Source organism: Sphaerodactylus townsendi, linkage group LG16 (assembly GCF_021028975.2).
Source record: "Sphaerodactylus townsendi isolate TG3544 linkage group LG16, MPM_Stown_v2.3, whole genome shotgun sequence".
NCBI lineage: Eukaryota > Metazoa > Chordata > Lepidosauria > Squamata > Sphaerodactylidae > Sphaerodactylus > Sphaerodactylus townsendi.
In genome coordinates, this window is record NC_059440.1 from 15,506,969 (window position 1) to 15,521,509 (window position 14,541).

General features: G+C 48.2%; 1 protein-coding gene across 1 annotated transcript in view; it reads left to right on the plus strand.

The window, feature by feature from the left end:
• CUX1 (cut like homeobox 1) overlaps positions 1–14,541 on the plus strand; it is a 301,887-nt gene that overhangs the window by 275,325 nt on the left and 12,021 nt on the right. Inside the window, exons 18-20 of the mRNA XM_048518602.1 lie at positions 4,155–4,457; positions 9,119–9,181; positions 14,035–14,223. Coding sequence (XP_048374559.1) covers positions 4,155–4,457; positions 9,119–9,181; positions 14,035–14,223 — 555 coding nt within the window. The remainder of the gene's footprint in view (positions 1–4,154; positions 4,458–9,118; positions 9,182–14,034; positions 14,224–14,541) is intronic.

Sequence of the window (14,541 nt, forward strand, 5' to 3'; positions counted from 1 at the left end):
ACTGCTACAAAATGTCGAATTTGTCCGCCCTAACTCGGATAGCCCAGGCTAGTCTGAGCTCATCAGATCTGGAAAGCTAGGCAGAATCCTAGTCCTGCGTAGTTATTTAGACGAGAGACCACGAAGGAACACCAGGGGCATGATACACGTTTCCGATAATGTGATTTTGGAATTCCTTGGAAGCGTTTTGCAGCTTGCGATGAAATTAACACGGCCCGTCGAAACATGTTGCCAATAGGCAATTATCAGCAGCCCGACTGCAGATTTCTGTAGGCACCTTTGGGAAAAGCAGCCGTTTATGAAGGTGACTGCTTTTATTTATTTCAGTGGCATTGTTTGCGTGTGTTCCTTCCTTTCCCTTCCTCCCCCTCCAACACACACACACACATACCGCAAATATTAGTTTCTGTGTAGGGTTTGTGCTACCCGGTCAAGAGAATTGCCTCGAAAATTCACAGATGCTTTCATTGTCCACGATTCCTTTAAGCTGGCACCAGGGACGGAATGAGAAGAGGAGTTCCAACCGGCACGGTTCCGTTTTTATTAACCAGGCAGCCGCCGTTCTGACCTTGCTGTGGGTTAAAGGACGCCGATCGGAGGAGAAATCTGTTTATCATGTGCGGAATTCATGCCATCCCTGACAGTGTACAGTGAACAAGATGGATGATCTGCCAAATGGGTCCCTCGCATGGGTGCATCAGGGCAAATTTACAGTACCGCTCCTTCGCGGCTTTAGAACAAAAATAACATTTGGTTGGGCCTTGGATGCAGCTGCACAGCGACCTGGGGCTAAGCAGAGAAAAGAAATTAGATCTGCGGTGTCCTTATTGCCTTAAAGATTAGAGGAGGACTGCGGCGGCTCTCTCTAATATGTCTTTCTCCCCTGCATCTTTCATAAGCCCCCACCCCTTTAAAAAAATGAAATGCAATTACTTCAACTGAAGGGATCCTTTGTGGGAATGTCAGGGCACCTTTTCCCTACATGCAGTGTGGCCTTTTCTTTAAAAACGAGGCTCAGTGATTTGTGTTAAATAGCTTTGGTTTGTTAAAACACGTCTTGTTCCTTTACCTGCTGCACTGCTGTGTTCCAAATTTGTGTTCCAAAGGGACTTTGCACCTCCAAGAAACAACCATGATATTGGGAAAGTTGTGTAGGATTCTACATGGAAAAGGAAGGAAGGAGGGTAAATAGGAGGCCATGCACTTCAAACTATGTCCTGGGAGTCCTTTCCTGTTTTTCAAGGGCTCATCAATGAGAACATAGGCACTGGCAAATGGGTCAAAACTTCCAAGGACAATGCTTTGTCCATCACTAAGACCCCATATGAGCCAAATGGGACCTTAGAATCCAACCAGATGAAATCAGAACGGACAACAGAAAGTACTTCCGCTTATCACCCATAATTAACTTGTGGAACTCAGTGCTACAGGATGTAGGGATGGCTGCAAATGTTAGTAAGCCATCTGTACCAGTTGTCGTCCGCCATCTTGTGACAGAGCATTCCGTACAGTAGATGAGTGAAGAAGTCTGTCTGCCTGTCCGTCTGTCCGTCCCAAACGTGCTGCTTATATGATAACCCTGAATTCTACTGATATGGGAATAAAAAGTTTCTCTTTTCTAGCCTGTGTGTACATTTATAAAAGCCTGCATAATATGCTCGCCATTTAGTCATCAAAAGCCCCATGGCGGGATTTGGATGTTCATCCCATTCTTCTCTGTTTTGGAACACCAGAAAAGGTAGAGGAGTCCTTTCTGTCAGTTTACTGGTTTTTCACTTTTAAGTCTGCTTTTCTGATATGGGTTCTTGCAGTGGCTGAGAATGATAAAAATACACCTTCGAAGTCCACAAAACTTTTTCTTGATCGAAACACATCTGAAAATGCTTTAACGACGCTAAAGATTAACAGTGGTACAGAACATCAGCTATAATAGATGTTCAGGTTTTATATTGCATTGTCGGCTAAAATGAGCTTCTGAAGGCTGAAACCGATCTAGCTCAGTAGATCTCGTGGGCCTGGTGAGCAACCACCACAACAGGCAATTGGGAGCGGAGGGGCTTTGACGGGACCAGTGACTCTTGCTTCATTGAAATCTTCAGTGCATCATTTATTAGAGCAGCTGCTACCAGACTGTGCTGTGTTAGAGGCTGCTGTTGCTCCAGAGGAGTAGCACAGGGAAAGGCACATAGAGCTAGCTATCTGCCTGTCATGGTTGCTCCCTTCTCCAGCATTCCAAAATACAGGGTGGGCTGTAAGCAGTTCCTCCCTCTCTGGGAACTCATAAGCCAGCCACAAGGGCCTCTTTGTGTATTATGTTCTAAGGCGATTGGCTTACGAGTTTGTCCTGGGATTACCGATGCAGCTACAATACCTACAGAGGCGCGAGCGAGATCTGTCATTTGCTGCTCCTGCCGCTGAGTGTCTGTTGCTGTTTTCAGATTCCGTAGCCACAGGAGAGTGCTAGGCTGTTTCCCCCCATTATCAGAAAGCAAACGTCTCAATTGTCAGTCAAAGGCATGTGCTTTGGTTTCCCGATGGGTGCCTCTGGAGCCTTCGGGGTGCCATTCACACGACTTCCCCACCACAAGTATTGATCCTTTGGGGAGGGGGGGGGGCGTGTGTGTAAAGTGACTTTTGGGATCTGTGGGCAGCACAGCGAGTTGTCATTTGAGCAAGCAAGGACGAGCGGAGGATATTTTTGGTAGTCTAATTTCGGCATGTTGTGCATTTTGTGGCTTGCCCAAAGCCTACGGCATGCGGCCGAGAATGATCAAGACCCAGCAACACCTCCTTGGAAAGCGTTTGCTCGTGCATGCTGGGAGGGCAGGCGGAACATAGCAGAGAAGCAGTTAAGGTGGGGCCGGGTATAGAACTGGTCACTGATAAGTGGTGGAGCACTTGCTTTGCATGCACAAGGTCTGAGTTTCAGTCTCATCCCCTAGGTCTTTAGATTATATCTCTGAAAAAAAGGAAAAGACAAAGGGCTGATATAGTTTGACTCAGGTGCTTCATCTGTCACCCTTGGTCATTGTCCCCTACCAACAAGTGGAATTCCCTTACTAATCTTTACTACCCTACCTCCTGGTTTGCGTGTGTTTGTTTTCCTGCGTTCATAAATTTTATTTAATATTTTATATGTGTGTGTGTTCTAAATGCTGTTCTAACGTTTGGATGTTGACTGCCTCAGAGACCCCGAGAGAGGTGGAAAGGTGGCATAGAAATGTGTTAAGTAAATTAACGTATTCAGTGGCGGAACTGCGGGTTCTAGGACACACGAGGCTACCGCAGTTAAAGGCAGCCCTGAGTCGAGTTCCTCTCTGTAATATATAGCACAGTGTCTTCTAGGTATTGGGGTCATTGCACAGTGTGTTTCCCCATCCCTCTTCCGTATCGCTGATTACTGCTAGGAGGTTCTGGGAAATATACATCATCGTAACATAACAGAAAGGGGAAGAACTGAACAGCTGCCGTTTTCAGCAGCGGCTCCACGTTTCTTCTGAAGCGCTGTTCCAGAAAGTATTGAACTTTACAGGAACTTTATGAGAATTTTTAAAAATTGAAAATTTATTTTTGCAAACGCGTCTGATAGCATGTAGATGGTACATAATCTTAAACCAGAGGAGCAGATTACAGGTTTTTTTTTTTAATTTTGGGTGTTTTTTTTTAATACCAGTTTGCTGGCCTGTTTTGTACAGTCTCTTGCTCGCAGTGTAAAAATGGCACTGAGACTGTTGCTGTGGAAGATTCTGCTGCACAGTTGCCATGCTCAGCCCTTGAAAAGCAGGGCTGGGTCCCTTGTTCACCTTCAGTTTGGAGAGAAGCATTTCATATCAGAGGCGTAGCTCCAAGGGGACGGGGCTGAATGACGCACCGGAGTGCCACGACACCTGTGGGGTGTGGCTACAGGAAGCATTCTGGGAGTGCCGCCAGGACGAGGGAGCTGGAGGATGCACCAGTGCACTGGACACTTTCCCCCCTTCCTACGCCTTTGTCTTATATAGCTGGGCTGGGGAAGACCAGCCCCCACGTAACACTGGACTAATGGTCTGACTCACGCTTTTGTAAAACAAAGAAATCTGGAAGGAAAGCCTCGGCGAACAAGAGTTTTGCTAACAGCCTGTCTCTTTTCTCCCCCCTTCCCTGCCGATTTGCAGAAAGCACCCCAAAGACTTCGGCGAGTTGCAGCCCTGCTCCGGAGTCCCCTATGAGTTCCAGCGAGTCCGTTAAAAGCCTCACGGAGCTGGTCCAGCAACCCTGTCCCGCCATAGAGACGAACAAGGACAGCAAGCTGCAAGAGTCGAGCGAGGCGTCAACTTCGGATTCGCAGTCCACCACGCCGCTGCCCCTCTCCGGCCACTCATCCCTCAGCATTCAGGAACTGGTCGCCATGTCGCCAGAACTGGACACTTACGGCATCACCAAGCGGGTCAAAGAGGTGCTCACAGACAACAATCTTGGTAAATTGCTTTTTACTGCTTCCAATTATTGTAGGAGAACATTGTTTCCCCTCACCCCACCGCTCACACATACACACCGTGCTGGGAACATGCTTAGCAGTCCAAGTGTATTCTTGTTTACTCAAAAGTAAATCTCTTTGATTTCGGTGGGGCTTACGCCAAAGGAAGCAGTCTTCTGCACCCGGTTATAGATCTTGGGAACCACGTAAGGAACCTAAATGAAGGAGACTGAACAGTTAGGTAATTAATGGGATTTGCTCACAGGACCCGGTTGTACAAATTCTGCATTTCTTGATCTGACCACTGGCTTTGTCTGTTTAAATAGATAGATATAGATCAGGGGTAGGGAACCTGCGGCTCTCCAGATGTTCAGGAACTACAATTCCCATCAGCCCCTACCAGCATGGCCAATTGGCCATGCTGATAGAGGCTGATGGGAATTGTAGTTCCTGAACATCTGGAGAGCCGCAGGTTCCCTACCCCTGATATAGATAGATAGCCAAAGGGTCCCAAAGCAACTTCCACAGAAAAACAAGGTCTGTAAACAGTTTAATACATAATCAGCCCTAAAGCGATGACAATAAAAGCAGGTCATTTCCTAACACCAGCATAAAACAAAACCACGTTTTAAAAAAAAATAGGGAGGGGAAAATTCTTTGACAAAACAAAAACCTGAACTGGCACCAAAGCTTAAAAAAAAACCAGTGACTGCAGAGGCATGGGGGGGGGGATGGCGCCCAGGGCAAAACTGAGTGCCCTTGCCTCACCCCTCACCCCATGTCCCACTTACCTAGCTGGGGTGCTACCGGGTGCCCCTTGGCACCAGATTGCTCCTTCAGCCGGCAGAGGCTCCACTGCCCGAAAGAGCAGCCTGGCAGGACGGGGCCGAGGGGAGTGGGGTATGACCAGCTGGCATGCACCCGGGGATATGTGACCCCCACATGTCCCCGTGAGCACTGTGCCTCTGGGTAACAGTGAAGAGGGATATCTTCTGCCATGGTACCGCCACAGCTAATGTCTCCTCTTTGGTAGCTCCCCACATCAGCCCTGAAAATGGGGGCTCTCACCAAAGGGCCTCTGCAGAAACTCTTAACTGTCAGGCAGGATGATGGCAGAGTGCCTTACTCCCGTGAATTTTTAAACTAAAAATGTTGCCAAAAAGTACCCTTTTGTCCAGATCACTCTTCCAAAGTGACACAGAAACAAATTTTTTAAAAACCCTTAATTACTGAAGCCGCCTTCTTTTTTAAATTACTTTCGATTAAACTGGCAGTTCCTATCAAAAGCGCTGTAATCACATTGATGGTTCAAATGGTTTATTTTTCTAAAATGAGAACTTAGAAAAGACTGAGGGAGAATGAGACAGAGAGCAAAAGGGACTTAAAAATGAGGGCCGTTTATGGTTAAAAGCAGGTCCCTAGTCTTTAAAAACTACTACTACTACTACTATTTAATTTTGTTTAATATTACAGCTGCCAGTTCTTTAGCTAGTTCTTGCTGGCCTTCCTTTACAACTCAAGCCTCACCCAGAGGCCTAGGATGTTGTAATGTATTGGTGTAGTATTTGTGCGGATCCCAACCTTCTGAATCTGACAACTCCAACCATCCAGAGATTGGCTAATAAATAGCTGGTGGTTTGTATAAGTTCCAAGATGGTACAAAGGGTCCCCGTGCTGCGGCCTGGCAGTCAGAGCTCTGCTCACGACCCGAATCCAATCCTGACGAAAGTTGGTTTCAGGTAACCAGCTCAAGGTTGACTCCGCCTTCCCAACAAGGTTGACTCCGCCTTCCCAACAAGGTTGACTTCCCAACAAGGTTGACTCCGTCTGGTCCCTCCCAACATGAGCATTGGCTATACTGGCAAGGGCTGATGGGAATTTTAGTTCATGGACATCTGGAGGGCCGCGAGTTTGACCCCTGTGCTTTAAGATGTATTGTGATATCAAGGCGTGGCGTGTTAACAGATCTAATCATTGGTGGCTGCTTTAAACGGATTTCCAAGGCTATGCAGTCTGTGCCTTTTTGCACACAGATTGCATCTGTGGGTAAAATGTGCTGCACGTTTTTTCTGCTTCCTCAAGACTAGATTCCATGTTCCAGTAATGCTAAAGGTGACTGAATCTCAGGAGGTTGCTAGGAACATGTGAGAGTTACCCAGAGCAGCCTCCATGAGTCTAAATCATCGGTGTCAAACTCAGGCCCTCCAGATGTTCACGGACTACCATTCGCAGCAGCCCCTGCTAGCATGGCCAATTGGCCCTGCTGGCATGGGCTGATGGGAATCGTAGTCCGTGAAGACCTGGAGGGCCCGAGTTTGACACCTACAGTCTAAATTAACCCACATTTGTGTGCCTGCCCCCATGCGGGTTACCCCCTTAAATCCATGTGGTTTGGTCATCTGAGCATGGCCAGATGGGCTTGAATTCCAAAGTGTAGAATCATGGAGTGACCTGCATTGAAGTCTTCGCCTCCTTTTGACTTGTCCAGCCAAGAGAATCATGTTCTCTATATACATGGGCTGGGTTGTAGGCTTGCAGCCAGCTAAAAGCACAAAGAAATGCAAGCCGCTTGACCTTAAGAGCAGCAGTGGCATAGTGGTTAAGAGCAGGTGTACTCTGATCTGGAGGAACCAGGTTTGATTCCCCACTCTGCCACTTGAGCTGTGGAGGCTTATCTGGTGACCCAGATTAGCCTGTGCACTCCAACACATGACAGCTAGGTGACCTGGGGCTAGTCACAGTTCTTTGAAGCTCTCTCAGCCCCATCCACCTCCCAGGGTGTTTGTTGTGGAGGTTGGGAAGGGCAAGGAGATTGTAAGCCCCTTTGAGTCTCCTACAGGAGAGAAAGGGGGGATATAAATCCAACTCTTCTTCTTCTTCTTAAAGTAGAAGGTGAAATGCCCATCACGTTGCTGGAAACCATTCTTTAAGAGGATATTCTATACTGGTAGCAATGGGAGCAGGGGAGGTCGAGATGAAGGTAACAGCTGGAATGTTTTGTAAATTAACCTGATCATTTTTCGGACAATTCTTTTTACATAGCCAGGTAGGGAATAGCGTGGAGAAGGTGAAAATGTTACAGCAATAACCTGCATACCTCATTTCCCCAGTTCACTTCTCTGCAAACGTTTCAAGGGGTCAGGGTTATTTTCCATATATTATTGCTACAAAAATGCCAGCGTTCATGATTATATCTGAGACTGCGGCATGGACAGATAAATGCATTTGGTATTGGAGAGGTAGCCATCAAACGGAAGTCCAGCGGCCCCTTCAAGAACAATAAGCTTTATTGCAACTTGAGCTTTCATGAGTGACTCTGTGCTTCAGATGCAATGAGTCCTGGCTCGTGTGTGCTCGCGATGAAATAAACGCTCATCACCTCTTTAAGGAGTATTTAATGGGCCGCCAGGTTTCGTTTTACGCTGGTATCAACAGCCGTGCACGCCCCTGCTGCAAACTTTATGTACCTACTTAGCAAACTGTCTCGGAGTTCCGATTGGGCTGCGTAGTTGCTGAATCCAGGTGTCAATTGGCTCCTTGGACACTACCTTGAACAAAAACACAGGGAGCAAATAAAGTCAGCAGGGCTACCGGTTTAAGTGTCCCGTCTCTATATCAGCAGCTCATCCGTCTGTCACCACAGAGCTTTCGTTACCTTCGGGATTCCTCTCGATTAGTACGGTTTCGAAAGCTCCCCTTTCGCCCTTTAATGAAAGACTTCTGCTTTTCAGCTCCTAGAATCGTTTCCCCACACGTAGTTAGCTGCAGAATACACCCAACGGCTTCCCTTTCGCATTCAAGTGTATAATTTGCTACGTTTCATGAACCGTTAAAAACCTTGAGGACTGTTTTCCAGGTCCTGTCGGACTGTGTAACTTTAAGCCACCACAGATGACGGAACCCCACACGATACATGGTTGGATCTCCCCGCCTGCCTCTCCATTGGGTCTCGCGTGGCCGAAAGCGGGGTGCAGACCAGGGGCTTAGGTCGTCGTGTGCATTGTCGTTGCATGCTATATGCAGGGACGCTGGTTTACTGACAGTCATTCTGCAACCAGGAAAAGCGAAATGCGACAAAGTGCACAGTGCGCAGGATTAAATTCACTCGGATTTTGCATTCTGCAAATGCTCAATTGACTGGGGGGAGACAAACTCTCTTAAACATCAGGGGGTACATCCGTGATTTAAGACAGTGCCACCTGCACTAGAGTAGGTATTCCAAATTGCAAACTAACGTAGCAGGAAAGGTTCTGGAAGGAGAGGGCTTGAGGACTCGGGGTGTACTGGAGGTTCACAGGTAGGGACAGGAAGTTGTAACATAAACTGTTCCCCCCCATCCAGACCCCCTTTTAGTCTCAAACTTTGAGCAGACGATGCTTTTGCTTTTTCAAGTTTTTTCCCCCAGGCCCACGAGGGCTAAAAACTTAACATTTTTCAAAATAAACATTAGCAGCCAAGCCACAATCTGTCGGCTTATCTGGATTCCACACCAGAAGCCAAATTTCTCAGCGCGTTCAGAGTGTGCAGAAAACCAGGGTCCCTGATTCTGTCTCCTCCTGGGCTCCAGGAGGAACGTTTAAAAGTACTTTTATTTACTCTTGTTCTGATGTCACTTTTTACATAAATCTTTTTCCCCCCTCCGTGATTTTTGTTTCTCTACAGCGTGGCTGACAAGCCTAAAACGCAGCAGAAGAGGGAAGAAATGTACCCCAAACCTTGCATTAGGTGTGGAACGTTTCAATTTTCCTTTTTGCCCTCTGTTTTGTTAAATCTCTAGCCTGCCGAGCGGCCCCTGGGACCTCTCCTTTGGGGTCTCACGTTTGTCTGTATCGGTTGCAGTCCTTGGCAGTCACTCAAGCGCCATCCTTCATTTTCTTTTCTTTTTTTTCTAATTTAAGAGGATAGTGATAGGCCGTTGGGTCGTAGTCACATGGCTTCGTAAACGTGAGACTGTGATTGGCCAGTTCCCCAGACTTCTTGCATCATGCGCTCTAATGAGTTTCCTACAAGCAATTGTGTTAATCGGAAAAATAAACGGGTCCTTCGCCAAAGTGGAAAGTTCTAGTTTGTGGCCAGCAGAAATGATGCAGTTAGCATACATTTTAACTAATTTCTTTCACTTACCATAATTCTGTTCTGCGCTTTCATCTGTTTCGGGTTCGGGTTGTGGGATGTGGGGGAGGGCTACCCCCTCAGCGGTCGAGACCTTACCGATTTACTCACCTGGCACCTGAGATTTCTAGCATTCTTTGCCCCCATACTTTGAAGCATCACTGTAGAGCAGGGGTCTGCAACCTGCGGCTTTCCAGATGTGCATGGACTACAAATCAATGTGTAGTCCATGTTCATGGACTACAAATCATGGACTACAAACCAATTGGCCATGCTGGCAGGGCTGATGGGAAATGTAGTCCATGAACATCTGGAGAGCCACAGGTTGCAGACCCCTGCTTTAGAGCCAGACAGCCTCTTTTTTATGAAAACTCTGGTTCCCTGGATACTGACTTATCATTTTCTGCACTCCCATGATAATGCAGCGTAATTGCAGCTCTCTGTCTGTAAGCAACATAAATGCACAAGTGGAAGTTCACATGCGGGGATCTCTGAACGGTAACGCCCCTCCTTGCTACTGTTCAAATTATATCAAGGATCCATGAGCGAACCTCCTAATGCATCCCTGAGAAGCAGCGGCTGGCTTGGGTGCCATGTGTCCGTTTTGCAGTGTGGAAGCGTCTCCAGTACAGCAGACTGTTCCGCAAGCGGAAGAACCTCTTGCAATCAGTGTAGATACCCCAGATAGTTGAAAAGATCCACGACATGCAACCCACCAGACTGGAGCATAAGAGTCTCTTCCTGCTTTCTGTTTCCTCGTAGAAGATTGGCTCAAGTAGCAAAAAATACTCTCATCTGGATCTATCTTTTGTTTCTTTGGGCGGCGGGAAAGACAGTCGTAACTTTAGGCAGAGACAGGGGTTTATCAGAGAACTGGCATGGTGGGGTTAAGCTTTCCCTGCCGCAATGCTGTGGCCCCAGACCCCTCCCCTCCCCACAGTGGCTGCCTTTTTATCATTCAAGTAATTAGTCATTTACTAAGCACGAGATTCAATCGTGGGTTCTCAGGCCCCTTCCGCACATGCAGAATAATGCACTTGCAATTCACTTTCAATGCACTGTGAAGCTGGATTATACTGTGCGGAATAGCAAAATCCACTTGCAAACAACTGTGACTAGCCCAAGGTCACCCAGCTGGCATGTTTTGAAGTGCATAAGCTAATCTAGTTCCCCAAATAAGCCTCCACAGCTCAAGTAGCAGAGTGGGGAATCAAACCCGGTTCTTCGGATTTGAGTGCACCTGCTCTGAGCAATGAGAGGGAAGGTAGCATGGTATAACCAGTTCTCATCAGATCTTGGAAACTAAGGAGGGTCAATACTTGGAAAGGAGACCACCAAGGAAGAATGCAGAGAAAGGCAATGGCAAACCACCTCGTCTCACAAGACTTGAAACCCCATTGCTGGGGTTGCTCTAAGTCTGTCGTGACTTGACAGCACTTTACAGACACGCATGAGACACAGCGGGATGGATTAACCATCAAAGCAGATGGGGTTGTCCCAAGACAGCCAGCGTGGTATAGCGGTTAAGAGCAGGTGGACTCTCAATTTAAAGGTTTGATTCCCCACTCTTCCACATGAGCGGCAGACTCTTATCTGGTGAACGGGTTGTTTACCCCCTCCTCCACAGGAAGCCTGCTAAGTGACCTTAGGCTAGTCACAGTTCTCTCTGCCCCATCTACCTCTTGAGCCATAGTGAGGAGGAACTCCACCCGGGGCACATGTGTACCCTGCGCCCCTGTCACACCCCTGCCCCGGCGCATGCCCGGTGCAAGATGCCCCTGTCCCCTGGGCACTACGCCACTGCCTACCTCACAAGGTGTCTTTTGTGGGGAGAGGAAGGGAAGGGACACATGGGCTGAAAGAAGAGCTTTCCCAAAGGATTATGTACGTTTCTCCAAAATGGCCCCTTGCTCATCTCTTCAAAGTCCACTTGCGCTGTGAGTTTTCAAAACACTTGCTGCAGAAACGGATGGGCACTTTGTCCCAAAGGCTCCAACATGAGCTCAGCCAAGCAGGAGTTTGGGGGGGGGGGGACGGACGCTGGGGTCATTGATTGAACGGTTTCGATTAGCTTAATGGAACGGAGCTGTTACAGAGCCATCCGCTGCGTGGCTTGAGCAGCTGCCGCGCTCTCGAGCGGCGAGGGACGGCTGCAGAAAGCGCAGGCTGGAAATCGTTTCCATCTGCCGCCAGTCCGCGTTTCCATTATCTCCATTATAAGGTCCTCACCTTCGGCGGCAGGAAGTGCTTCCAGCTGCGGAGAATCAATCCCTGAGTTTCCCAGTAAAAAAACAAAACAAAACCTGAAATTCAGCGTGACAAGGCACTGGAGGAAAGCCGCAAGCAGCCGGATAATTGGCAGCACAGGTTAATGGGGGTGACGTGGAGAAGTCATTTGGATGTAAATTTTTGCCAGGGTCTCCGGGGTTCGATCCAGGAACCTTGCGGTGCGGAGGCTGAGACCATGGGCTGGCGACCTGCCAAAAGTGAACGTGCTTTAGGGTCAGAGGAGAAGTTAGGTGTTCAAGAGAAACCCTGCAAGTGACAGGCAGTGTGAGACTTCTGGATTGGCTGACCCATGAACTCTAGGATTTGGGCTGTTCTTGACTGCACACTAGAGAAGTGTTTTTCCATCTGCCATGCAGTTGCCATGCGACAGAGGTGTCTGTTTTTTGCCCAGATTTGGGGCGTGCCTCCCATTAGCAGGCACAGATTCCCAGATTTGATTTGATTTTTTAAAGTTTCCAGCCCTTCTGGTCGATCCAGAGGCACAGATTTCAGGTGGTGTTCTGGCCTGTCGTTCAGTGAGAAATGAGCCCATCTTCCATTACTGTGGCCAATGAGGGAAGTTGTCGCTGAGACTGGCACGCATGCTCTATGACTCAGGGAAGAGAATCCCTTGAGAGCCAGCGTGGTGTAGTGGTTAAGAGCAGGTGGATTCTAATCTGGAGAACCGGGTTTGATTCCCCACACCTCCACCTGAGTGGTCGAGGCTTATCATAATGGTGAACCAGATGTGTGTCCGCACTCTTACATTCTTGCTGGGCGACCTTGAGCTAGTCACAGTTCTCTCAGCCCCACCAGCCTCACAGGGTATTTGTTGTGTGGGGAGGGGGGGAGGAGCTTGTAAGCCACCTTGAGTCTCCTTACAGAAGAGAAAGGTGGGATATAAATCCAAACTCTTCTTCTTGTCGGAAAAGAAAGCCAGGACCAGCAGAGGAGTATTGCTGGACCTGCCCCCATCCCCCAGCATAGAAGTCACCGATTCCTGTTTTGGGTGGTTTAGTTCGGGTGAGTTTTGAACAAAGTGGTCGCATCGTTGTGGCCCCGTGTGCCAAAATTACTACGGACATTCCTTGCACACCTGTAGTTTTCAGAAATGTCAGTGTCCGCAAAAGAGCACTTAATTGCTCCGAAACGGCAGTGAGAAATGGCCCCTTGCTGTGGTTCCTCCTTATTACCAATAGTAGCACATGTAAGGCCGTATGTTAAATAAATATAGACTGATAGACAGATACAGCCTTCTGAGGAGGGACAGGGAGAGGCAGGCAGGCTTCCTAAGAACACCCCAAGCTTTACACAGTTTGTTAGTGCCTCGGGGCAGGGGCACAAACGGTGCTGAGAAGACCAAAGGCCGTTGCCGGTGCTCAGCACCAGCCTCCAAATTATACAGGATGGTCAGTAGGCCTCTGAACAGAGCGACCTCGAGTCTCGAATTCTTTCACCACATTAAAACCCACAAAAAAAATACTTCATGCAGAAAAATAGCTCTTTGGTGGAGAGGCTTGCCATAGTTCTTTGCCTGCTGGGCTAATTCACTAAATGCAAGGGGAAAGCCTTCGGCAGTATCCCACGCACACAGTCCCAAGCAGGTATCGTCCAGAATTTTATGCTCTCGTTCAGTGTATTTGGGGTCTTGTCTGGCATACAGCATGGTGAGGTGGCGGAATGCACGGGTACCACTTATCAAGACTGTAGGTAGGGGATCATTTTTTTTTGTAAATGCTCCTTTGTATTAAAAAAAAGTTGTAAAAACAAGAGGTAAGCTAGGGTAGAATTTATCTTCGTTGTGTGCGAAGCCTTTGCTATGGGGTACAGTTTTTGTTCGTGCAAAAAGTTGATTGAGATTTCGCACCACCGCCACACAGGGGAGCATTCAAAATGGTGTTATCCCCTTTCCTGCAATCTCCAATGGTTTAGTCCATACAACTGAGCAGTGATCCAGTCTCCACAGTGGAGCAGGCCTTGCAGAGCTACTCCAAGGATTCTGGCGCCTTCTCTAGAGACGGCTCACACCTTCTTTTAAGGTGGCTCATGTTGCTTCTTTAGGGACCTGTCCGACCAGTTAACTGGCCCCCGTCCCCAAGGACATTGAACCCCCCCCCCCCCATCCCCTTGCTTTTGTTCGCAATCTGTTCCTCCCTTCGTTGGTACCGACTACATTTGAGGTTTGTCTCTCTTTGCAGGTCAGCGTCTGTTTGGGGAGACAATCCTGGGGCTCACGCAAGGCTCGGTCTCGGATCTTCTGGCTCGCCCCAAGCCCTGGCACAAGCTGAGCTTGAAGGGCCGGGAGCCTTTTGTCCGCATGCAGCTGTGGCTGAACGACCCCAACAACGTGGAGAAGCTCATGGACATGAAGCGCATGGAGAAGAAAGGTATCTCCCCTTCGGGCACCAGGAGAGCCAGGCTTCCACATTGCTCTGTGGCATCCTTAGGTAGCACAGAAGAGGGTTTTCTGACTCTGAGTAGTTGCTAGTCTATGGGAGCTTTCCCTGCTTATCAGACTGGATCCAGACTGGTTTGCCCAGCGTGTGCCTTCATCCAGTTTTCCTAGTTTTGCCGAGAAAAGGAACATTCCACTCATTATTGAATATATCCCCTTTCTGCTTCTCTTAACCCCAAAGCTTCGTTCAGGCACAGATGGTTTGTCACAAGAAAAGAAAGAGTCCGCAAGCACATCCTTGGTGTGCTAT